This window comes from Patiria miniata, unplaced genomic scaffold, assembly GCF_015706575.1.
Source record: "Patiria miniata isolate m_02_andy unplaced genomic scaffold, ASM1570657v1 HiC_scaffold_29, whole genome shotgun sequence".
Lineage (NCBI taxonomy): Eukaryota > Metazoa > Echinodermata > Asteroidea > Valvatida > Asterinidae > Patiria > Patiria miniata.
In genome coordinates this window covers 12,838,913-12,862,731 of record NW_024037068.1, presented here as the reverse complement: position 1 = coordinate 12,862,731, position 23,819 = coordinate 12,838,913, and the positions used below count along the sequence as shown (strand labels likewise).

At 41.3% G+C, this 23,819-nt stretch overlaps 1 protein-coding gene across 2 annotated transcripts in view; it reads left to right on the top strand.

Moving 5' to 3' along the window:
- LOC119735628 (unhealthy ribosome biogenesis protein 2 homolog) overlaps positions 1-23,819 on the top strand; it is a 44,473-nt gene that overhangs the window by 8,999 nt on the left and 11,655 nt on the right. Inside the window, exons 7-21 of one of the 2 annotated variants that reach the window (XM_038209413.1) lie at positions 1,205-1,349; positions 1,485-1,552; positions 3,031-3,268; positions 5,201-5,283; positions 7,999-8,191; positions 9,409-9,500; positions 10,283-10,622; positions 12,728-12,958; positions 14,960-15,076; positions 16,042-16,376; positions 18,281-18,476; positions 19,261-19,530; positions 21,808-21,939; positions 22,368-23,013; positions 23,675-23,760. In XM_038209413.1, the coding sequence (XP_038065341.1) occupies positions 1,205-1,349; positions 1,485-1,552; positions 3,031-3,268; positions 5,201-5,283; positions 7,999-8,191; positions 9,409-9,500; positions 10,283-10,622; positions 12,728-12,958; positions 14,960-15,076; positions 16,042-16,376; positions 18,281-18,476; positions 19,261-19,530; positions 21,808-21,939; positions 22,368-23,013; positions 23,675-23,760 (3,172 nt within the window). Of the gene's footprint in view, positions 1-1,204; positions 1,350-1,484; positions 1,553-3,030; positions 3,269-5,200; positions 5,284-7,998; positions 8,192-9,408; positions 9,501-10,282; positions 10,623-12,727; positions 12,959-14,959; positions 15,083-16,041; positions 16,377-18,280; positions 18,477-19,260; positions 19,531-21,807; positions 21,940-22,367; positions 23,014-23,674; positions 23,761-23,819 lie in introns of both variants that reach the window. The other variant, XM_038209412.1, reaches the window with a different exon arrangement.

Genomic DNA, 23,819 nt, shown 5'->3' with positions numbered 1-23,819 from the left:
GATTTAGATTGTTGAAAAAGAAAAACTTTAATTTTGGATTTATGGTACAACTTTTCAAATTTTGAATGTAAAAAGAACAAACCTCAGGATGAAAAGAGTGCTCCGTTCTCTTCTCAGGACCACAAATATTTCCCAAAAATGGTATATTATTGTCTCAATGTGTCATTGGGTTTTTAAAGTCACATTTTCTGCAATGACCAAAACTTTTTCTCAAAAAAAACAAAGAAAAGTTTATTGTTGGAATTGTACATGGTAGACATATTGCTGTCAGTTTTGAATTGAGGCTAATTTGGGGATTTAAAGGTATAGTCCATCATTTGTAATTTGTGCATTATGATCGTTTGAAGCAACAAAAGTGCTCAAAATCTAAAGGGTGCTGAACAACTAACCTGATGAAGTTTCAGCTCAGTGAATGCTGTATTTTCCGAGAAAACAATACTCTAGCATCCCGATTTCAAATCAAAAGTTGCTGAATCACGTTTTGAATTGGGCCTGAATTTAGCATCCGAAACACGTTGTCTCTGAGCCGATTGCAGCTACGCGATGTCACGCACCGATCCAACGAATTATAGCAACTGCGCGTGCATGTGCGTCGTGTCAACACTTGTGCGCGCTTCGCCGAATGAAAAAAAAGAAGGTACTAACGTAAAGGGGAGAGCGTTGGTTAAAATTTAAGGAAATGAGGTAGTTAAAACTAGCTATTTCTGCCCTGGCACGTTGGAACATCGACCAATGAAAGAAGAGCACATGACTCATAAATATGTATGAGGTGCACGGTGGAGTCAGGTTGGCGTAGCGGTAGTTTCCTTGCCTTCCACCGCTGTGACCCGGGTTTGAATCCCGCATGGGCCAACATGTGGCTTGGGTTTTCAGTCTCTACCTGATTCCTTGGCTTTTCCCCAGAATATCTTCTGGGTTTTTCCTCCCACATCTTAAACTGTAACTTCTTCACATCGTCATCTCTCTATGTTGGTGTGATATTTCCCCTTGGATGCTTTACCGACTATACTAATACAGATACAGATACAGATAGTAAATTGATGACCAGTAAAACAATCAATCCATGATGGGCTGTATCTGAAATATTCAACCGAAGTACATGTACCCTCCCTGCTGTTGACTAGCTTGCAGTGAGCGAAGTCGGCCAAAAACTAGTGGAGACACTGCCAAGCTTAGTATTTTTGATCGTGTAATAACGTTACAGAGACCTAGCTGAGGGTCACTCCAAATATCTGAGGTCAGTCCCAGGCCAGGTCACCACCGAGAAACAGAGGGAAGTGCGGCTGTTACAAGAGAGCATTTCCGCCCTCTGGAAAAACATGGCTGAAAGAACAAGCAACATTGATGAGGTAAACTTTAACTTTTGTTAATCTGTACATGGAAATGTTTTGCCGAACGTATACATTTTTGGGGTTGGGAATTTTCAGAAGATATCGGCTATTTTATGTGTTTTTTGTTGTTGTTTTTTTGCCACCTCGTTTTAGGTCAACGTTTCCTTGTGCTACATTGCCGGCATGCCTGTAGTGTTCAGAGCATTTCTAAGCCTTCATAAGTAAGTATAAATGTGTCTGTATTAACCCTCCGGCGCAGAATCTAGCCCTTTTGGGGACCCAATTTGGTTAATTACCTTAATTAAAAAAAGAAATTTCAAACCAATTCTGGTGATCTTCCATCTAATCCTAGCAAGAGACACCCTCTACGGATATATGCAGTCACCTTTAGTGTGTGACCCCGGGTCAGGTATATCTGAGCATGACAACCTGGGCTAAGGACCGACGCAATTTCTGCCCATCCGGGGACCCACCATATACACGCGCACAAAACAAGGTCACTTGCGAGTAGACAGTGCACGGCTTGACCACAGACTATGTATACAAATACACCTCCTTAGTCTACAGACATGGCAAGATTGTGTTCATGTGGATACAGTGTTGTGTAGCCTCAAACCGTGGCGCTAAATATTTGGGTCCCCGGGGGACCCCTTACTGTAAGTGTGTTACTAAATGGGCTTTCTGCGTCGGAGGGTTAACATTACAGTGACCCTCCTACGCAAACATACATTCTGTGCAAAGTTGTCCTTTCAGTCGAAATCAGTCAAGTGACTGTTTTCAACAGTTGAGAGCTCGCGGCCTACAGAAAGCAGGATTGATTGGCTGTGACTGTTTATGTAACTTGACACAGCTATGCTTTGACTGTAGGTGATTGATAAGCCAGCTGTGCCTACCACTTGCCTGCTTTTGTCTGTTGACTGAATTTCACTAGTCACAGTGCTTGCGCATGAAATATGATCCGACTGTTTGTGACTAGCCTGTGTAAAACTTAAAAGGCATCACAGGGAAGGGGGGATTGATTTTTGACTGTCTGTGACTGTTCAGACAACAGGAAGGTTTATACCCCGAGAACTAACCCCTGTAGACTCTGTGCACAGGTACTGCCACTGGCAGTGACATTCAAACGCATTTCTGTCTGCGCCTGATACTTACGTGCCACAGGTCTGTGCACATCCAGATAAAAAGAAGTTGTGCGCGCATGTGTGATGTTTTCCCCGTGACTGTACAGTCCATTACAGGAAGGTGCAGCTGTAAACAGTAGAACAGTAACGGGGAGTCAGGTTGGCGCAGCAGTTGGCGAGGAAAGAACCGCTACGCCAAGCCAGGTTGGCGTTGCAGTTCTTTCTTCGTCTTCCACCGCTGTGACCAGGATTTGAATCCCACCTGGGCCAATACGTGGATTGGGTTTTCAGTCCCTACCTGAATCCGTGGGTTTTCCTCATAATATTCTTCTGGGGTTTTCCTCCCACATGTAAAACTGTAATTTCTTCTCATTGTCTTCTCTCTACGGGTTTCTTCAGGCTTTCGAGCTACAGTGCCTATGGCGATTTGAGGAATCCTTGGTTCATTACCAGAAATAATAAAAATAATAATGACAGTCTGGAATAACCGTAGTATTAATTGTAAAAAAGAAAATCCAAAGTTACCTTTGTCTTATGATAGGGTCAGTTACCTTTACTCTTTGTTTTCCCTTTCAAAGATACCCCAATGACGTCTCGTTCGCAATGCTCCGCAAGCTGTGCTGCGCCATGGGTCTTATGCCGGCCCAGGAGCATGATGGGAAGGCCATGACTGGAGTCGAGAACCAACAAACAAGCGTCGCAGAGAAGCCCTTGTTACAGATTCCGGAACAGAAGAGTGTATTGGGCAACTGGACCGCGGGTCTTCCTGCCCTGAGCAAACTCCTGAAAGTCTTATCCGAAAAACAGATTTATGAGGTTCGGAAAATTGTTGATGTACATTTTTGGTGTAAAATTTTGGTGTAACTTTTTTGGCGTAAAATGGTGGTGTAAATGTAGGCTTCAGTGTGAACTGTTACACTGTCCTGCTTGCCAGCCCATGGTTGTGGCTTTTTCTTTCCATTTACCCCGACACCCCCTTTTCATTCTCAACCAATCAGAGATCATGTTGCTAAAACACCAGTCAATCAGTGATGTGCTTTTATACTTGTTCGGCATTGTCACCATCATCGTTTTCAATTTGTGTGTTTTGTCGCCGTCATTGTGTTTTTAACCCTGTAATTTCCCTCATAAATCAAAACCCTGCCCTCTTACCACAAAATTAATCCGGTTGACATTCAACATTACTATACCTCATACATATTCATGATCGAGAGCCGAACGTTCACTGGTCAATTCACCATCACGTGCCAGATGTTATTCTTGCTGTTTACCAAACGCGCGCGCGAGGATTCACGCACATTGTAAATACGCATGCGTAGTAGACTGTCGCATGGGTTACCCGTGCGACAGTCTACTACGCATGCGCTTTACAGAGCAATCGAGGAACTGTCGCACGGGTGCAGTACGCACGCGCGAACATCGCACAGGAGAGATGCATGGTTGCACGGTTCGCGTAAATGTTGATTTCCAGAGCTCAATGATGCCGTACTGGAGAAAATGTATAGACCGTGTAAAGATGTCTCCTGTACAAAAGAAAGTTGTACATATTGCAAACAAATGTATTTACAACTGTAGTAACTGTATTATATTGCAAACAAACAGAACTAGTAATTGAAGTTGAATCTTTTGGTGAGCTGTACAAGTTTCCCCGAATTTTGTTTTAGGTGCATAATAATAAAACAAAATTCGGCAACTGATTATGTATGAGGTATAGTAAAACAAATATAACATGGTTTATTTCGGGTGGACAGTCGATATTAGTTCCCCTCAGTATTGGAAGTTGACAAACTAGTTCCCTCGGCTTCGCCTCGGGAACTAGTTTGTCAACTTCCAATACCTCGGGGAGCGAATATCAACTGTCCACCCTCAAACCTTTCATTGCCAGAAAACATGTGTGGCATTCTGCAAGCTTTTTATGTGAGTTTGAAACATAAGAATGGGTTTTTCGTTCTCATTAGGAATGGGATCCTAAAAGTAACTATTTCCCACCAACCCCCCACCCCAGTGAAGTTTATCACAACAGTTGTAAAGTGAGGTAATACAGATTTTAGTAGTAAATAAGCCTGAATTTTTTTAATTAACTTGAGTATATTCAATTCAATTCAAAGTAACATTTATTTCCACATGATCATAAAGAAAAGTACAATAAATATAAACAGATGTGGAGGCACGTTCCAAAAAAGCGGGGCTTGTCAAGGAATAGCCTGTTTACAAAAAAACAAAACAAAGTAACAGCTTCACAATAAACGAATAAACATAACAACACCTATAACAAGAACACAAACAGTGTGTATACGTGTACGACGACTAAGATAAGAAAAGATGTGATTCAATAAGAAAAAAATAGAAATAGTAAACCAAGATCAGAAAAGTAAAGTAAGTGGGGCTTACTGAGGTGACTGGTGGATTAACAAAGACTTCAGTTTGTGTTTGAAAAGAGCGAGTGATTTACATTCAGAAAGTGGTAAGGGAAGACTATTCCAGTTTTTAGGGCCTGAGAACGTAATGAAATGTTGAGAGAGAGTGGTTTTAACCAGTGGAATGTGAACTGTAGAAGAAGACCGGGTATTATGACTGTGAACAGATCTGTTTAACTGAAAAAGATTATGCAGAGTCGGAGGAAGTATACTATTGAAGAATTTGAACATGAAAATATTTTGTTGGAGGCAATTGATATTGGCAAGAGTGAGAAGATTAAATTTGCGAAATAACGGCGTGGTGTGATATCAACTGTTTCCTTCCCTGCAGGTTGCCAGTGATAACATGTCTGGTAAAACCCAGTTCAGCTGGCTTCATGACCTCATTGGCGGACTTATCAGCAATGCCGACAGGTAAGTGATCATATCAACAAAATGTTTCCTTTTTTTAAAGCTATAGTCCATCATTTGCAGCTATCCAAAAAAATAACTGGCGTAATTATTGTTGAAAAACATACTCATTGAAAGATAGTAAGGGGACTAAACTCCCTGTGAAATTATCCTTTCTGGCAAGCTCTCATTTTGAAGAAATCAACGAAAGAAGGCATTTCCAAAATTTAAATTAGTTGTTCGTTTTGTTATTCGGCGCAGCGCGCACAAGCATTGGAACGACGCACAGGCGCGCGCGGTTGCTATAATTCGTCGGATCAGTGCGCGACATCGTGTCAAGCTGCAATTCAAAACAATTCGAAACATGATTTAGCAACTTTTGATTTTAAATTGAGATCCTAGAATGCTGTTTTTCTCGGAATATGAAGCTGAAGCTGAGCTGAAACTTCATCAGGTAAGTTGTTCAGTATCCTTCATTAGATTTTGAACACTTTTGTTGATTCAAACGAACAAAATGCACTAAATACAAATGATGGACTGTAGCTTTAAACATTTGGTTTTGCCGTTCACTATGTAATTTTGCATGAACTGTATGCTTAGTGCTGTCTTGAGGGCTCATGATAAAAGTAATTCAGAAAGCTCGCTCGGGTGGGACTCGAACCCACAACCTCCTGCCTGCTAGTGCAAGTCTGATACCGCTCGACCACCAAGCTTCTTGTGATCAGCTGGCCGGGTTCGAATCTGATGTACAGGGTGAGTAAAAAAAAAAGCAGAACCCAAACCCCCAAAATTATATTTCATATTTAAAAAAATATGTAGCACCAAACATAATAATGACTGGAAAGCCAATTTTATAAGCCACTTTTAGTTGAAAACAATTACTGCAATTGCTCAATGCGTTCAAAGAATATTGTGTCATTTTCGTTGTTGTTCCAAACAGAATACACAATAAACTGCTCTTTTTGGACGAAACAGGTTTTTTTGGTCATTGCGTTTAAATGCCGATATTCTTTGAAAGAATTGAGCAATTTCAGTATTTTTCATCTAAAAGTAGCCTATGAAATATGGCTTTCCAGTCATTATTATGTTTGGTGCTACATTTTTTTTTAAAATATGGAATATATTTTTGGGGGGTTTGGGTTCCACTTTCTTTGACTCACCCTGTAGGAGCAGGTACTGCAAATCAATGACTTGTATGATGATTTTTTTTCCCATTGGCACGATGGTATTTTAATACTGGGATTTGTCCTTAATACCAACGTAATTGTATAAGCACTGTATACTCCATGTATATTTTTATGCCCCGCGGCGAAGCCGAAGGGGCATACTGTTTCCGCCTTGTCCTTCCGTGGGTGGGTGTGTGGGTGGGTGGGTGGGTGGGTGGGTGGGTGGGTGGGTGGGTGTGTGTGTGTGTCCGGACAAATCTTGTCAGCGCGATAACTTGAGAAATACTTAACATATGAACTTCAAATTTGGTTTGTGGATTGTTCTTGGTAATCCTAAGAAGCCTTTTGCATTTGGGGCCAAAAGGCCAAAGGTCAAGTTCACAGTGGCTAAAACAATAGAAATCTTGTCAGCGCGATAACTTGAGAAATACTTAACATATGAACTTCAAATTTGGTTTGTGGATTGTTTTTGGCAATCCTAAGAAGCCTTTTGCATTTGGGGCCAAAAGGCCTAAGGTCAAGTTCACAGTGGCTAAAACAATAGAAATCTTGTCAGCGCGATAACTTGAGAAATACTTTACATGTGAACTTCAAATTTGGTTTGTGGATTGTTCTTGGCAATCCTAAGAAGCCTATTGCATTTGGGGCCAAAAGGTCAAGGGTCAAGTTCACAGTGGCTAAAACAATAGAAATCTTGTCAGCGCGATAACTTGAGAAATACTTAACATATGAACTTCAAATTTGGTTTGTGGATTGTTCTTGGTAATCCTAAGAAGCCTATTGAATTTGGGGCCAAAAGGTCAAGGGTCAAGTTCACAGTGGCTAAAACAATAGAAATCATGTATTTATTCTGAGATTATAGGGATTAGGGATTAATTCATATAAAACCTACAGAAGACACTAATGCTGTCAATGAATGTTCCATGTGACCAAGGTACATGTAAGTTGATGTTAAAAGAGTGGTGTTATGTCATGGGAACTGTCACCGTTGCGGGGCATTTGTGTTTGTAAACACACCTGACTTGTTTTGTTTGAAACAACAAAGTTGCTCAAAATCTGAAGTAAGGTACATAACAACCTACCCGTTGAAGTTTTAGCTCAGTGGATACTATAAACTTTGAAGAAAAAAAAACAGACAGACAAAACACATGTACAATATTTTGGTCTCGTTACTGGCATACGTTGCTAACTCAAATTAAATAAAGTGTGCCCATGGGCACATTTTCACTGCAACTTATATGATTGTTTTCTCGACTGAACAATACAGGCGCGTTAGAGCGTGTAACTCTTGCTACTCCCGAGTGCAGGAAAATGTTGAGTGCGCATTACTCTCAGTGCAGGAGTATACTCCCGGTATGACAGAGAGTATACTCTTGCTAACCTACGGGTCGCATTCCTGCCGTTCGGGCGCTCAGGAGTATACTCGAATTAACACGAGTAGCACGTTCAAACGCACGCTACACTTTCAGCCGCAATAACCAATGTTCACATGTGCCTTTAAAGTTTACATGTTCCTCATACAAAAAAACCTGTCAAATGTGTTGAATCTCAACCATTTTTTCTTCTCGTGCAGTTCTCAGTCAGCCTGGTATGCCAGTCTAAGCACAGCGTTGGACATGAACCACCTCCTGTTGGAAGATCAACTCACACCGATTTTGAAGGAGGCCCTCTATTGTTCAGATAAGGCATGTCTCACTCAGAACACTCAGCGTGAGCGGGATGAGTTTCTGAAGAAGTTGCTGGGCACCTACACAAAACTGAGACAGGTTGAAGAACTGTTCTTTTTCTTTTACATCTTTTTTATGATGTGCATTATAAACTTCTACCATATAAATAAGATTCAAACGTTTGCATGGTGGTGGTGTATACTAGTGAGGTTTGCCGTAACACCATGTGGAATAATTAACAATTATATAACCAACATACAGATCCTTGTCATTTGATTGGTGGAACTCACATCACGTGACATTCGTTATTGCTCCCATTCACGCCGCGGCTCCAAAAGTACTATCCACCCATGGGGAATGGGAAATACTATTCAACAGTTAGGATCATGACGCGGTATTTGTGTGCAAAATGCATGCTGGTGTGCATTCAGCGTTGCGCGTAGCGCGTATTGTTTCAAAGAGCCAGCTCTACAGCGTTGGTTCAAACATTTGCATGAAGGGTTGGTTTGGAAGAGAGAAAAACATTTTCCTCCAGTTTTGTATTGAAAAAAAGTTCAAATATATCAAATGACAAGGATCTGTATGTCAGTTATATAAAACATATATTGAGTGGCTTTAAATTGTGAAATGGGAGGAATATTATCGCTCGGTAAACTCTGGACTTTTCCAGTTCACTTGGCTTCGCCTCGTGAAATAGAAAAGTCCAGATTTTACCTTGCGATAATATTCCTCCCATTCCACGCTGAGCCACTTAATATTATTGTTGACTGCTGTGATGTGGGATATGACGTCTTGAACGTCATATCATAATTCTTATTTAGAATTGCCAGTACGATGCGATCAGTATGCTCTGATCCTCTCTCCTGCAGACGATCAGAGCATACTGATCGGAACGTCGAGTTTCACAACCAGCCGGTTCTTTTCAGATCAACACTCCTTCTCAAAAGAGATTATCCCACATGGTGTTACCGCAAACTTCTACCATTTACCGTATTGACTGCATATAGCATACCAATTCAATCATCGCTGTACAAGGGCACTATATGGTGCTAAAAAAAAGATTGCTCATAAAAAGTTATAATATGGGAAAAGCCCAATGTTCCTGGGACAGACTTAGACCTCTACTTTATATTTTGTTTATATTGTATTATATCTTTTAACAGCTTCATTTGCTCTCAAGTTGTTAAGATTTTCTGTAATTCAAGATTTGAACCCACAAAAAAAAACTGACCAGCAGAATGCGACTCATGTAATTATACTCTTCAAATAGTATTTGGTGGTCAAGTTTACCAAGAGTCTTTCCTTATTCTCGATAGTTTGATCGCGTTGTCTCTGCCATGCTGGAACTGTGCAAGTCAGCCTCAGCAGATGGAGAGCACTTTGCTTACCCAACACAGTTCTGCACAAGGTAACATTGATGTAGTGTATTCACTTTCCCAATCTCTCTGATGCAACAGTACACACTAGGTTGGGACATGGGCGTCGCCATTATTTTTTTAGGGGGGGAAGGGCAAAGCACATTTTCCTCCAAAATCCTTGTACTTTCTCTTGCATATTCTCAATTTATCATTTTTAGGGTGGGTGGGTGGGAGGGGGGGGGGGGACATTTACCCGCCACCCCTTTGCAGACGCCCATTTTGTTAAATGTGTATTAAATGAATAGTCGACTTCACACCCCTTTTTCTTTTCTTTTGGTTTTTTTTTGTTTCTTCCTTTGTTTGTGTAGGTCATTTCATCGCGTCCGTGCAACAATGTCGTATCTCTTAAAATGGGCCGTACGTGAAACGCGAGTTTCAGAATGTCAAAAGGTCGTATCTCACTTGAAATAACCCGGATGTACAGCCAAAGTCAATGGACGTCGAGATACGACCTTGTTGCACAGAGTGTATTCGCGCTGGTTAAAAGTGGCATGCGGCGACAGCTGTTATGGGCCACTGCTGGAGTGTTTTGCCCCGGTATTTCTGGCAGTGGCTGTAATATGTGCCTTTATAAAGGTGCTACATAATGGGTCTCATATTTCTCATGAACTTCATTTACCTGTCTTTAAAAAATTAGACATAATTACCAGCGCCTTCAGTACCAAGTTGTTGGTAGATACGTGCGCTATATAAGACTCCGATATTATATTATTATTTGGTGTATTCGAGACAGCTCTACTAATTACGTTCTCTATGTGCGTCTGGGCTGCAGTTTTTCAGAGAGCGTCCAGCAGTTACCACCTGGCCTCACTCTAGACATCTGGAAGCAGTTCTTGGACCAATTCCTGACGAGATACCTCCCAGAGGGCACTCAGAATGCCACGACTCTCCCCTCTCCGCCTCCCCGCAAGAAGTCCAAGCCCGGCAGCAACAAGAGGTCAACTATTGACCTGACTGTCATTGCCGTGACCTTTGACCTTTTCCTGCGGAGCATGCGATTGGTGGACGGCAGCCTGATGACCGTTCCATTGTTGAGGAGGGTGGAGGAGCTGATGACGGAAACCAAAGACGGAGTGCTCGCACCTTTGTTACATTTGTGCAGTGAATCAGAGGTACGTGTTATGTGCACTTGTACAGTTTGGACAATATATCTGATATGTACTGCCTTTAGGCCAAAAAAAAAAAGTCTCCGGTTTCTGGTATGGAGCTTGCCCAAAAAGTGGTGCGGCGACGCGGCTTCTTTTTTTCTTTTTTTACCTGTCTTTTTTGCTTCAAATGTCGGCTGATGACCGCAAATGGTGCCCGACTAAACTTAGTGCAAATATGTGGGAGTCCGGAGAGGCCACATAAAGCTTATTCTCGATCATAACCCCATCTAAAGACACGTTAAAATTGTGCAGCAGCAGGATTCCAGTCAAACCAGTGAGTTTGGCGGTTTTAAGACATCATCTTTTATTGAAAAAAAAACTTTTTCATTTTGCCGACGCGCATGGCTACGGCGACGCGCGCGCATACCAGAAACCGGAGACTTTTTTTTTTTGGCCTTATTGGTGATGCATCGAGCCTGTTACATGCATGTAGGTCACATATATGGGCCGTATTCACGAGTCGGCCATGTTGAATTGAAAGTGAGGTAAAATCTTCATTTCTGGAACTTGCGAAGAGAAATAAAGTACATTACTGAATAATTCAAGTCTGCTTTAAAGTTTGAAATTAAACATTCCCCAATGTTTTAATCCAGTTTAAAAAAAAAAACTGACAGTAAATAAGGCTGCGTAAATAGTCTGGCGCCATCTCATTCAACAGTTAACAATTTGTGAAATACATTCATGGAACAAGACAAAAAATGGCTACCCGTGAATAAGGTCCATAATGTCATTGGACTGATGACGTAAGTAGTTGGCAATATGAGTTATGGACTCGGACTCCAGTGGCCAACAATTAAGTTGTAATACATGTATGTGTATTTTTATAAAAAGCATGTATCCCCGTTAAAAAAAGGGTACCCGTTAAAGAATCCCTACCTAAAATTCAAATCTCGGAATTTGCTGTTCAGATTGTGCTTAACGGTCCATATGATAATACTACATGTACCATAACAGTGCATCAATACAGTAAGATACAAGTGTGCACAGCGAGCATAATAACTTTTTTTATGGTGAAAACTGACGCGTTCGCGAGCGTCATAATTGGAAATTCAGTTTTGGTTTTTCCATGTGGCCTGGTTTTCATTTTGAAATTTCCCCGCTGACATTCAAAACTTGTCTTGCTCGTTGTCTGAGAAGTTAATAAGTAATTTGTAAAGTTGGTTTAGAACCGATTGCACATTCTGGACCCGCTCCCTGACATCAGTGGTGGGTTATATGGGTAACGGGTTCCGATGCACAGCTCTACGTGTGGCCCAGCTCTAAGAAAAGAAATCAAAAAGATTGCTGCCTTGAAATATGGTAAATCGATCAATCTATCCGTGGAAAATATTCTTTTCGGGGTAGGTGAAACACATAATAGCTACCGGTTTTTAAATACTCTGATCAATATAGGTAAACAGACAGTGAGCAGTTTTAAATATGGCCAGTACTCTTACCCTATCATCCTTTTTGAGCAGAAACTCCAACTTCGTCATATGAAGTAAACCGATTTATAATTTTTTGTTGTGTATAAAATCAGTAGTACATATAGAGCAGAGGATTAACTGTACATATTGTTATTATTGATTTGTTGATTGAATCTTTGAATAAAATAGTAAGAAAAAAAATCCAATGTCAGAAAAACTGGAGAGTAGGGTATCTGTATTTTTCACCAAAAAGATAACATTTAATTTAAGTTATTATTTCATTTTTCTAGCCTTCAGTTTGACAGGTCTACTCTACACTTCTCCTGTGTTATGTATGGGGAGAATTACATCTTCTTTTGTGTCAACACACAAACTACTGTGACAGGCACCCGTTTCCAAACATGGAAGAAACGGCGTTTAATTTTTTTTTCACCAAAAAGATAACATTTAATTTAAATTATTATTTCATTTTTCTAGCCGTCAGTTTGACAGGTCTACTCTACACTTCTCCTGTGTTATGTATGGGGAGAATTACATCTTCTCCTGTGTCAACACACAAACTACCGCAACAGGCACCCGTTTCCAAACATAGAAGAAATGGCGTTTAATTTTTTTTCACCGAAAAGATGATATTTAATTTAAGTTATTATTTCATTTTTCTAGCCTTCAGTTGGACAAGTGTACTCTACACTTCTCCTGTGTTATGTATGGGGAGAATTACATCTTCTCCTGTGTCAGCACACAAACTACCGCGACAGGCACCCGTTTTCAAATTCGGAAGAAACAGTGTTGAATTTTGGGGACTTCTCTTTCGTGCACACGTATGGGACATCCAACGAATGGTCGCGCCTGTGTACAATGTTTGCTGAAAAGGAAAGGATACAATTATTGCAGGTGAGGTACTGATCACATATGGAGTATCTTTGTTTTCCCTCTCGTGACAAGCTTTTTGCAGGTATTGGGATGATATTATGTTTGTGGCTGTTTCTAAGGCATTTTGTCAAAGGGACTATATTCAACATTTGCAAACATCAATAAACAAAACTACCAAATTATTATGATATTCCTTACTGGACTGTTAGTGAATGACAGTCCAAAGCATCCTGTAAAATTGTTACACCTGGCGTGCTGTCATTTTTGAGAGAATTGGTAATTTTGTATCAATTTCCAACGCTGGTCGTCTGATTCAGCGTTGGAAAAACCTGGCATTTTTCAAATACTGCCCCAAATTTACCATATTTAGTTAGTCCGCATTTTATTTGCAATCGATTACACACCTATGAACGGGGTGCAAGCCAGCTAGACTGGTTCCCGGACCTTACAATTCCCCGACGTTTATAAATTGCTCCGTTTCATCTTATGTGGGGTCAGGGAACCAGACTACACAAACGTGGTTGGTTTTCTTCGTTTTTCCAGCATCTACGAACTTAAAACTTCAAAAAACAAGTCAGTCTAACAAGTTTTACTACAAAATCCTAACCCAAAATCCATCTTTTTCTGAAAATTACAGTAAAAGCCAATGTTGTTTATTGTCTTTAATAATGCATGTTTATGTCATGTTATGGACTGACAGGACATACATGTATAATAGAAGGTTGCAGAGTGATCAGATGTGTAGTTCTGAAGATAGCAAGCTGTTGAAATGCAACATCAATGTTGCGTAAAGCACGCTGTTGAAATGCAACATCAATGTTGCGTCAGTGTCACAAGGCATTAAAATAATGCCTGTTAGAAACAAATTACACACAGAGTTCTGTAGATAAAGGCCTTTGAAAACGTACGTTTAATCAGTTCGCACCGGCATTGTTTTGACATTGACTGGACCCAGACACAGGATTGTTTTCACAAACCTCGATGACAGACGGGTTCAGGCCGTCATCTGCGGGTAGCACACCCTGATATTTCCGGCCTTGCTCGCTGCGAGCGGGTCGCTGACAGATATTTCCGGCCTCTCTCGTTGCGTGTTTACCCATCATCCGTTCCGAATACCGCAAAACCTTTGCATGTATACACGTCATCCGACATGAACTGGTTAATGTGACGTCACATGGCATGGGATGACGTAATATCATGGCGCCACTTTCAATACCAAGTTACAACCAAATTGGACAGTCAGTTAAAATGAAGGCATTTGAAAGAGAACCTTTAACCCTAACCGAACTCAACCCATCAAAGTTCAACAGCAGGTTTTGTTTAAATCTGTTGGGATAGGTACAGTACCCCTAAACAGATGGTCTTTTACATTGGGTTGGCATACTTCCAGAAACTTAGTCCAACAGTGTGTGTGTACAATTTCCCATGTGGGTGTTGGAATTTGCCTGGATGGGTATGGTTCCTAGTAAATTATGCTGGGGAGTTGGGGTTAATGTGACGTCACATGACACATGATAGTGTCATGATGACAACACTTCCATTTTCATCTACATGTATAATACATCCCGGTTCAGGTACAAACATGCACCAAGTTACAACAAATCAAACCTATAGTTCTGTAAGTGTAGATCACGGATCCTCTACACAAGGATAAACGACAAATTTTTGGTTAGAAGCATGATATGGCACTTGCACGTTGTGCGTGCGCAAGACTCGGCGTGCGACTGCAGTCTTTCATTGGTGAAATTTCTGTCAGGACGCCAGCATTCGGCGATAATGGCATGCACACATTGTTTTACATGTTCTATGCGTTGTTTTAAGAGCAGACGCGGCATATCAAGCCCATAGACAAACCTTTCTGTGCATTTTGTACACCAGCTCAGATGATTCGTTTATCCACATAAAGGATCTGTGTGTAGATATAGGCCTTAGAAAAATGCACCTTTAATGTGTCGTCACATGTCATGTGATGACATCATATCATGACCTCACTTGAATTGGTTTCTATTTTTTTTTCAATAGGTTTCTCTTGCTGTGCAGCAGATACGAGCCTTGCTGCTGTTTGGAGAGATTACATCAGATGTGGTGCGGCAAAGTCTAGTCAACATAGCAACTGCAGTATGCGACAAAGCAACAAAGGTAAATGTGAGAATTTGTCCAAAATCGATTCGTTTTTCTATCAGAAATTAAATTTGAAAAGGCAACAAATAAACCCTCGATCAAATATCAAGGGTTATTTGATTCCTTCTTGTTGTTGTTACTCTTATTTGCCAAAATTATGTTAATATAACTTACACAATTATAAAATTATTTTAATTTCATTGGCTTTGTCATTATCATCATTGTGACATCAATCGTTGAGCTTCCCTAAGCGTTCCCCATCAATCGTTGCATTGGAAGTGATTTGTTTTTAACGACTTTTAACTTTTTAATGAAAAGCTGTATCCTCTTTGATTGATCCCTGTTTGCTATTTCCAGGGTTTGCAACATTGCTAATGTGGTTTTTGGCATGATCGGTTTTGGGCATGATCCCTACAACATGTAGCTAGCACCCCTAAAACAAAGACCTTTACAAAAATGGGGAACTGTCAACATAGGGCAGGATGCGAATCTTTCTTCCCAAACGACATCCGTTTCCCATCTTCTGATTGGTCCATTACATGCATATCTAATGCCTTGTTCTCCACAACTCAAACCCAAGATAGGCTTTACGTCTTGTGAGAAATGTTCCTTCCTCACTTTAATTATTTAAAAGTAAAATAAGAAGAAATGAAAAAACGCTCACTGAGATTCGAAACTCAGATCACCTGATTAGAAGTCGGGACTACTTCCAACCAGTCCACGAATCATTGCCAATTGTGGGTGATTTAAACACCATTATTCCTTATTATATAACTTATTCTCTAAAGCCATAGATATCATGAATATGCAAAACGCAGAGTGAGCGCCTCTTTTGATATTGTCCGATCGCATTTGGGGGAAAAAAAGTCGCGGGCACGATAGCTCAGTTGGTAGGTCGCAGGTTCAAACCTGGCTCCAGTCAATTTCTTTGTTCAACTTTAAAATGATTTTTACATTCGTTTACTTCCTACTTTCTCCTTTAGAATCGGGACTCATCAGGAAAATCCCTCGTCTCAATTCTGCTCGACAACATCCCTTTCCTATTGCCCTTTCTCCCCGCCCACCAAATCACCACCCTCGCTAGTCTCCTCTGCAAGACTCTGATGTCTTCCCACACTGACTTAAAATCATCCGGTAGTCTCCAAAACCAGAAGCAAGTTCAGCCAGACAGTCACAGCGACAAGTGCGGAGATGCGTCAGTGCACAGAATCTGCGAGGAGTTCGTCAGAAGCGAGTTCTGTGTGGAGTCTAGGCAGCTGCAGATTGCCTTGGTGACCTCAGTGTTGGGTCAAATGTCAGAGGTTATGGGGTCATTGAGGTAAAGCTTCATGAAACTTGATGTGCGATATTAAAGTGATGTCCACTAGTCTAACTTTTTAGATTCTGTGAGGACAGACGTTGTACATTTTCAGGCATACAACTTTTCCTCGGATCAGCTGATTTCCTCTTTTTTTACTTCCCATGTGTGCCATTGAAAATAGAAAAACACTGTACAAAGTCTGGGAAAAATTTGAATTTCCTTTTTGTGATTTCCCAGTTGCATGCCTGCATTTTGTTTTTTAACTTCCCATTTAAAGTGCCAATGAAAACTTGGAACCAAAAAAACTAGAAAGACTCACGTAAATGTGAATTTACTAATTTTTATTGTGAATTTTCAGTTCCATGTCTTGTATTTGTAGGAAAGCAACACTTGTTTTCCACAGAAAAAATGTCATTTTTGTTTTAGTTTCAGATTACTTTAAACTCACTCAATCTGGCAGTGTCATAGACTTGATGGCAAGTCGTTAGACTATAGTGGTTTATGTCCGTCATCAGCGCAAGAATCCGCATACCGGCCATGCCACCGCCGTTCACGCAACATGAGCGCTACAACCAGTCATGCAAAAGTCATGTACAGTACATGTACATGTACGATGTACATACACGTACACCGCGCGGAATGGTCAGTCCGTGTCTAACGACTTGACTAACACGTTTTCAAGCGAATATTCATATATGCAGCCACTGCAATGCATATGCATGTATTTTCATAGCGCTGGCCAATGGTAGCCCATCTGGCTTACGAAGAAACATCCATTATAAATATAGGGGTAACTATTCACGATCATTTGAAGTTTCCATATGATTTGGCAGTCCTAGTTTTAAAATTACGGTAAAAAAGAGTATAACATTGTAGGTATTATTAGTACTTTTGCAATTGTCTTTGAAAAAAAAGGAGTAACATTTAGTGTAATTATGGAACTTGAAACTGTTACGAATAATTGTAAATCCCCTTCAAAAAATGAAGTGCGCACCGACTGTAAACGTAAGCTCCTTTTGGCCCATGTGGTATATCAGGGATTTCCCGTACCCGGTGGGTAGATTCACGAAGGTGTCGTTGCCCACAAGAAAACTTGTGATTGCCTCAGTTTGTTGGGGTTTCAGAGCACTGGTAATCCCCAGTTTTCGCAACCCATGGTCAATGGAACCTCTATACTTTTCGGTGCCAGCTTCCAACTCCTCCATTTTAACGTTGGGCGATAGGAAATCCGAAGCGATTGAGAATATTTTGTGAAGACGCCGCGATAATCAGGCGTTGTGTGTACATGTACAACATGTACGTACATTGTACGTACAGTGTACGTGTGTGTGTCGTCGCGTCGTGCAAGCCAAAACGCATCGGCTAAAAGATGCCTGTTGAATATTCATATTTTCTTGATTCTTAACCAATCAGACTGCTCCGTCCAATTTTGGTAGCAAGTCTCATTGCCTGTGCACAAACTGACAACGAGTTATTCAAGTCTGTAATGCAGTACACGCATGGGATCGCACACGCATGGGGTCGGAAATGTACGTAGCGTCCCCGCTACTAGGACAGCATGCGGTATGTCGTACCCCCGGCACAGAGCTTGGCAGTCGCGCGCGGCGGACGCGATTAAAACCACTCATTACAGACTTGATTTCAAGTCTAGCAGTGTCATAAAACCCTGTTCCACGTTTCCCTTACTATGTGTGGACATCACTTAGAAAATGTGACCGGACAAAGATTTCAAGAAACATGTTAAATCGATTTTTGGCCACTAAAACAGAGTGAACATCCATTTCCAAGCCATGCACAGTTTTTTTGTTGCTTTAGAGTGGATTTTCATAAAAACTTTGCTTAATTTCTTTGTTTCTAATGAACACATATGTTGCAAAGGGGTAACACAGATTTATTCTTTTTTCTTCCATTGATAACTTTAGTGCTGGCTCTAATGCAGACACTCTCCATAGCCTGAGTGACACAGACGTGAAGTGCACCAGTGACGGAGATTCAAACACGATGAAATTACAAGAAATCGCCTTGGACGTCAACAAGTTACTTGCCGGAGCTGAGATGGTCAAGCCGGCTTCTCATGTCAGCCCAGATGTTTATAGATCTGTGGAGGGAGTGCTGAAGGTATAAGAAAAGAAGAGATCATACATTTACATTGCAAACCCTTAGGCATTGTAGAAACATTCCTGGATCCACCAAATTCCATCATAGTGCAGAAAACCAGGTAGGGAATAACAGTGTGAGCTAGGACCCAGCCTCCATGCGTGGTAATGACCAGGTTGGGGTTGGCCGCCGTTAATCAGGCATGCAACTTTTCCTCGGATCTGCTGATTTCCTCGTTTTTTACTTCTCATGAATGCCATTACAAATTGATAAACACTGTACAAAGTCATGTGTGGTTTGGAGTTTCCTTGTTTTTTCTAAATTCCCAGTTGCATGTCTGGTTAATGGACTGAAGTATTTCTTCCCTATTTTTTTATCACCACCAATCTTAGGCCAAAAAAAAAATAAGTCGGTCTCTGGTCAGCGCGCGCGTCGATTTTAATCATGCGCGTCAATCTTTTTATTTTTTCCAAAATGTTCCGCGATAGCTCCAACAGCGCCCTCTATTGCCGCACCTCCTCAATTGTTTTTACCAAAGAGCACCAAGGAATGAGAAATTGCACCAAGGCAAATGATCAAGAGCACCAAGGCAAATTATGGAGGACACCAATGTACATGAGGACACAAAAAAAGCAAAATAGTACCCCACCTTGTATGTACAATCCAAGCTTGAAGAAAAAAAAAAAAAAAAAAAAAAAAAAAAAAAAGCTGCGTCCCCGCGTCAATTCCGGAACTTTGGTCTGACCATAGACCGAATATTTTTTTTTTTTTGGCCTTATCCAAAACTTGTATTCCTACCTTGCAGGTCTTACATCACCTACCACTCCAGCACCTGTTGCCTAGCAACAAGGCCAGATGCATGCTGGGACTGCTCGTCGTCGACACCGCCCTCAACAGCATCTCCCCAAAGAACGCCCCGGGCGCTCCCTACTTTTCTGCACTGTTGCTATGCCGACAGCTACAGGCAGCCATTTTGAGGAGTGTCGGCAGCAGCAAGGCCAAATTTCTCAGTAACATCGACGCCTGGCGGATTCTTACTGTCATGACAAAAGCATCCGTTGATGCAAAACAGAAGGTATGTGTTTGCAAACAGATAACGGGGGACAGAAAATGCAGCCTATGGGTGTAGACCAGTAAATGGTCCGAAATTGCCTACGCCGGCTAAATCACGATTTGCATGCCCTCAAAATCTTCAGTTTTTGAGCATGCTGTGGGCCATGAACTTGAGGGTTTGTAAAAAATATGGGTGGAAGCCCAGCACAGGACTGGGAGCTTGCAGTTCTGTGTAATTTGGACCCTAAAAGCGCTCTATTTTGCAATGGAGTGTAGGCATCGTTTTTCAAAATGGCGATGGGCTTCAGGATTATTTTCAGGGGTGATCATCTTCAGATGGAAATTTCTCCTAAAAGTCATCTGTTGACCCCCCGAAAATTGAAAAGAAAATGAAAGATGATGAAATAAGCTTTAATTTGATGTGTGTCTCGAACACCTTGGAGAGTTGTGAGTATTTTTCCCGAATTTTTGAAGTGGGGGCATTACCATTGGGGACCATGGAAGTTTATTTACTGGTCTGCTACCCTATAGGCTAGTCCAGAGTTCAACATTATGGAGGCGTTACACACACGTTCTTAATTCGAGGTGCGCATGCCCTTTGCAAACTCTACAGACTCGGTGCACAAGTACCCCCTCAACAGTTCAAAATGGGAGAGTTTGGGGAGATTACAGGAAGATCCCTTGAGCGAATTGCCGAAGGCGTCTGACTCGCACGTGAAGACAATTTGTGCAGATTCAGAATAGGACGTTGTAGTCGAGCGTACTTCGCGCATACTTGTGCAAACCATGGCGCGCACGCAGTATATGTCTCTCCCTTAACCCTAACTCCCTAGGCCTTTTTGCTAGGATGTAGCCTCAATCCTGCAAAATCCTCCAATTAGCCTCATGGAAAAATAGCATATAGCCTCAATCATGCAAATTCCTCCGTTATTTCTTGAATATGGTCCATGGAGGGGTGACCACTGCCTGAATCCTGCAAAATCCTCCGGCTATGACTGTCAATAGGTTGAGGCAGAGGCAGTGACATCTTGGAGCAGTGCGGAGGATTTCAAGTATAATCAAGGACTAAATTTATGCACGGCTGAGCATAAACAACACAAGGTCCGGCCCAAGACCTTGACACAGTGCATACTCCGAAATCAGTAACGCACTTTTGCCATGTGTGGGGCTGCATACCCATGGGTAATAGTAGTTCATTTTACTTTTGCGGCCCCTGACCCACATAACTGTCATTTGTCTTGTCATGTATTCGGATTTTCGTTCCAGGTCCCCGCTACCGTCTTACTGTACTTGTTGTTTTATGCTCGTTTTACTCAATTTTATTTTGTTTTGTTTTTGTGATGGTCGAATAAATAATAAAAATAATAATAATGTAACCTCAATCCTGCAAATTCCTCCAATTTGCAAAAAAGGTTTTTGAGGATTCAGGGCGGTTAGTGTAATGTGGTTTAGGGGGTTGGACTAGGGGGTGGGGTTGGCCCAAATTACATGTGACAAGAAACTCTTCCAAACTTCATCGTATTGTGTTATACCATAAACGTAGAAGGATTAAAAAACAGTTTGGTTTTTTTTTTCAATCGAACATTGTAATATATATAAAATAAGCACATAACAAAGGCCGGAATATGTCGTCAGGAAACACATTAACTTTGCAATTCGCTGGAGTTCAAATGTGTTCAATTTGGTGATTTTGCAGTGTGAATGCCTGCCATGTCGTCACAGATTTGTGTTCACACTCGCTTTTGTTCCAAGTACGAACCGGCCTTAAAACCCCCTAGGCCCTCTGGCTAAGATGCAACCTCAACCCTGCAAAATCCTCCAATTGCCACCAAGAAAAAATTGGATTCAGCCTCAATCCACCAAAATCATCCGCTATTTTCTGAGTTTAGTCTGTGGAGGGTGACCACTGCCTCTATCCTCCAAAATCCTCTGCCAATTACTGCTATGGTTTGAGGCAGTGCGAATGGCGTTTAGAAGCAGTGCGGATGAAATACGAGAAAAACACAAGGCTGATTATTATGCATGGCTGAACATAACCAATGCAGGATATGGCCTACTGGCTTGACGTAATGCATCCTCCACAAAAAAAGCGATACATCTTTGCCATTCATCCTCAATCCTCTAAAATCATCCAAATCCTGCAGGAGGATTTTGGAGGATTGGGGAGGGTTAGGGTTCTTAATGCTTAAGGGGCTAGAAGGTATGAAAAGTTGACAATAACCATCAGACAAGGAAAATGTTAAGTTATTGCCAATTTGGTTTCTCTGCCAACATGTAATACACACTTGGTATGTTTCAGGTGACCAAGAAAACCGTTGTAGATTTGGACTCCTCACTGAATGATGTCACAGAGGAGCTGCTCACCTATTGGCTGAAACGACTGAGGCAGCTGCCCAATCAGGAGGCTGGTTTCAAGGATTATTCTCATATGGTATTCTAATTTTCTTTTATAAAGTAATGTGATTGGCTTTAAAATAAAAAACTCTTTTCGAAACAAGTTTGTCTCTCCACTAGTTTTCTGAGTGGTACAAAGAGTTTGTTGTGGAAAATTAAAGTTTGCAATATTAAATGTTTAACTGAAGTAAGTGAAATCTGTATAAATACTAATTTTGGATGGGAGGAAGGTAAATTTTTTTTTTACAGTATAGAAAATATAAGAGTTTCACAATGCAATATGGCATATCAGGATAGTGTTAATCAACATGGAAGGATATCAGTAGAGAAATATAAATACACTCAATCTCAGGGAACTTACCTACTGACTTGCAACTGCCATGCATACATTTGCACTTTGCAACTGTAAACTGTATACTTTCATTTCTTTTATGCTTGGATTTTTTTTTTGCATTTTTTTTTCAGGTTGAATCTAAGCTTGATGAACTCGACAGGCATCTTTCTCGCTCCAAGAATGCCCAGCTAATCCTCTCCGCAAATGTCCCGCTTCTAACGGCGGCCACCGCCCTTCTGGGCTCCCTGTTTGTCAGCCGGGGCGCGCTCGGCTCCCTGGGGAGCGAACTGTCGTGTGACCTCGGTCGACGAATCACGGAGGCGCTTAGCAGTCTGATGCGGCACGGGCAAGGTGCGAGCGCATGTCCAAGGCTGCTAATCTGGCTTGCGAAAGCTGGGACACTTCTCATGAAGTTTGCTCTCCGGACGGTCAGAACCGACTCTGAAAATCGAATCTCAACTGTTAAATCAGATGCCGAGTTGGATTCTGATGAGGCTGATGTCATGGAAACAAACCTTTCCACGGTATCTGTTGCTACGGAACAGTGGACGGAGGTTCTGAACCCCGTCTTGCAGGAGATCTGTACTTACTTTGAGCCGACTGGCGAGAAGAGCTGCCCTGTGATTGGCCCGTGCCTGACGTACATGCAGACAAGCTGTCTTTTCATTGGTCGGTGCTGTGACGTGGGCACAATAGGCATGGCTACCAGTGACATGTGGCAGGCAGCGTTATCACTGATGGGGACCGGTGTTCATTTGGATGAAAGTGTTATGAACGGTAATTCTTTTCAGCAAGAAATCTTTGTCAGTTCGGTGTGCTTCTCAGTAGCTGGTTTTTTTTCAGTATTAGTTTGAATGTTACAGTGTTTGTTGTTCCTTTACTTTGTTAACAGGTTCATTCATTTGTTTTGCATTTTTAATTTTTTTTTAAGAGAGGGGGGAGGTCCTTCTTGGGGAGGAAAGGGTTACAGGATGCGATATCTTTTTCCGTACTCGATGGGCATATTTCGAAGTAGGTTGAGTTGCAAGTCAGGTTCTCGGACTTTATTTTCCCTTGAAAAATAATCCTCCAAACAACATATTGGTAAAAGAAAAATGTTCCAAGTGACTAACAAACCTTTTCTAAGAGCAAAAAAGAAGTAAAGAAGAAGAAATTAAAAAATGGGCATCCAATGGGAATCGAACTCACACCATCGGATTTGTAATCCAATGTAGTATCCATGACACTATAGCAGTGATTCGATCGATGTGGTAGTTTTGAACATTATACTATTGCATATAAAGGGCCCTCCAGCATAATTCTATATATGGTAGTGAGCATGTAGTATGGGGGGAAAAATCGCTTACAGGACACTGAAGCATACACTGAAATTCATGACATAATTTGAAAGATGAAAAAAAGATATTTCATATAATCTTATTCTTCTCATCATTTGCAGACTTGACAAGCACCCTGTCAGGAATCATTCAAACCATGGACTTGGTGCAGTTCCGGACATTGCTGACTGATCTCCTACGAGACACTGTATGTGTAACAAAGCCAGTTGTTGTATTTGAGACTTTTTCCCAAGTTCCCAAATATCC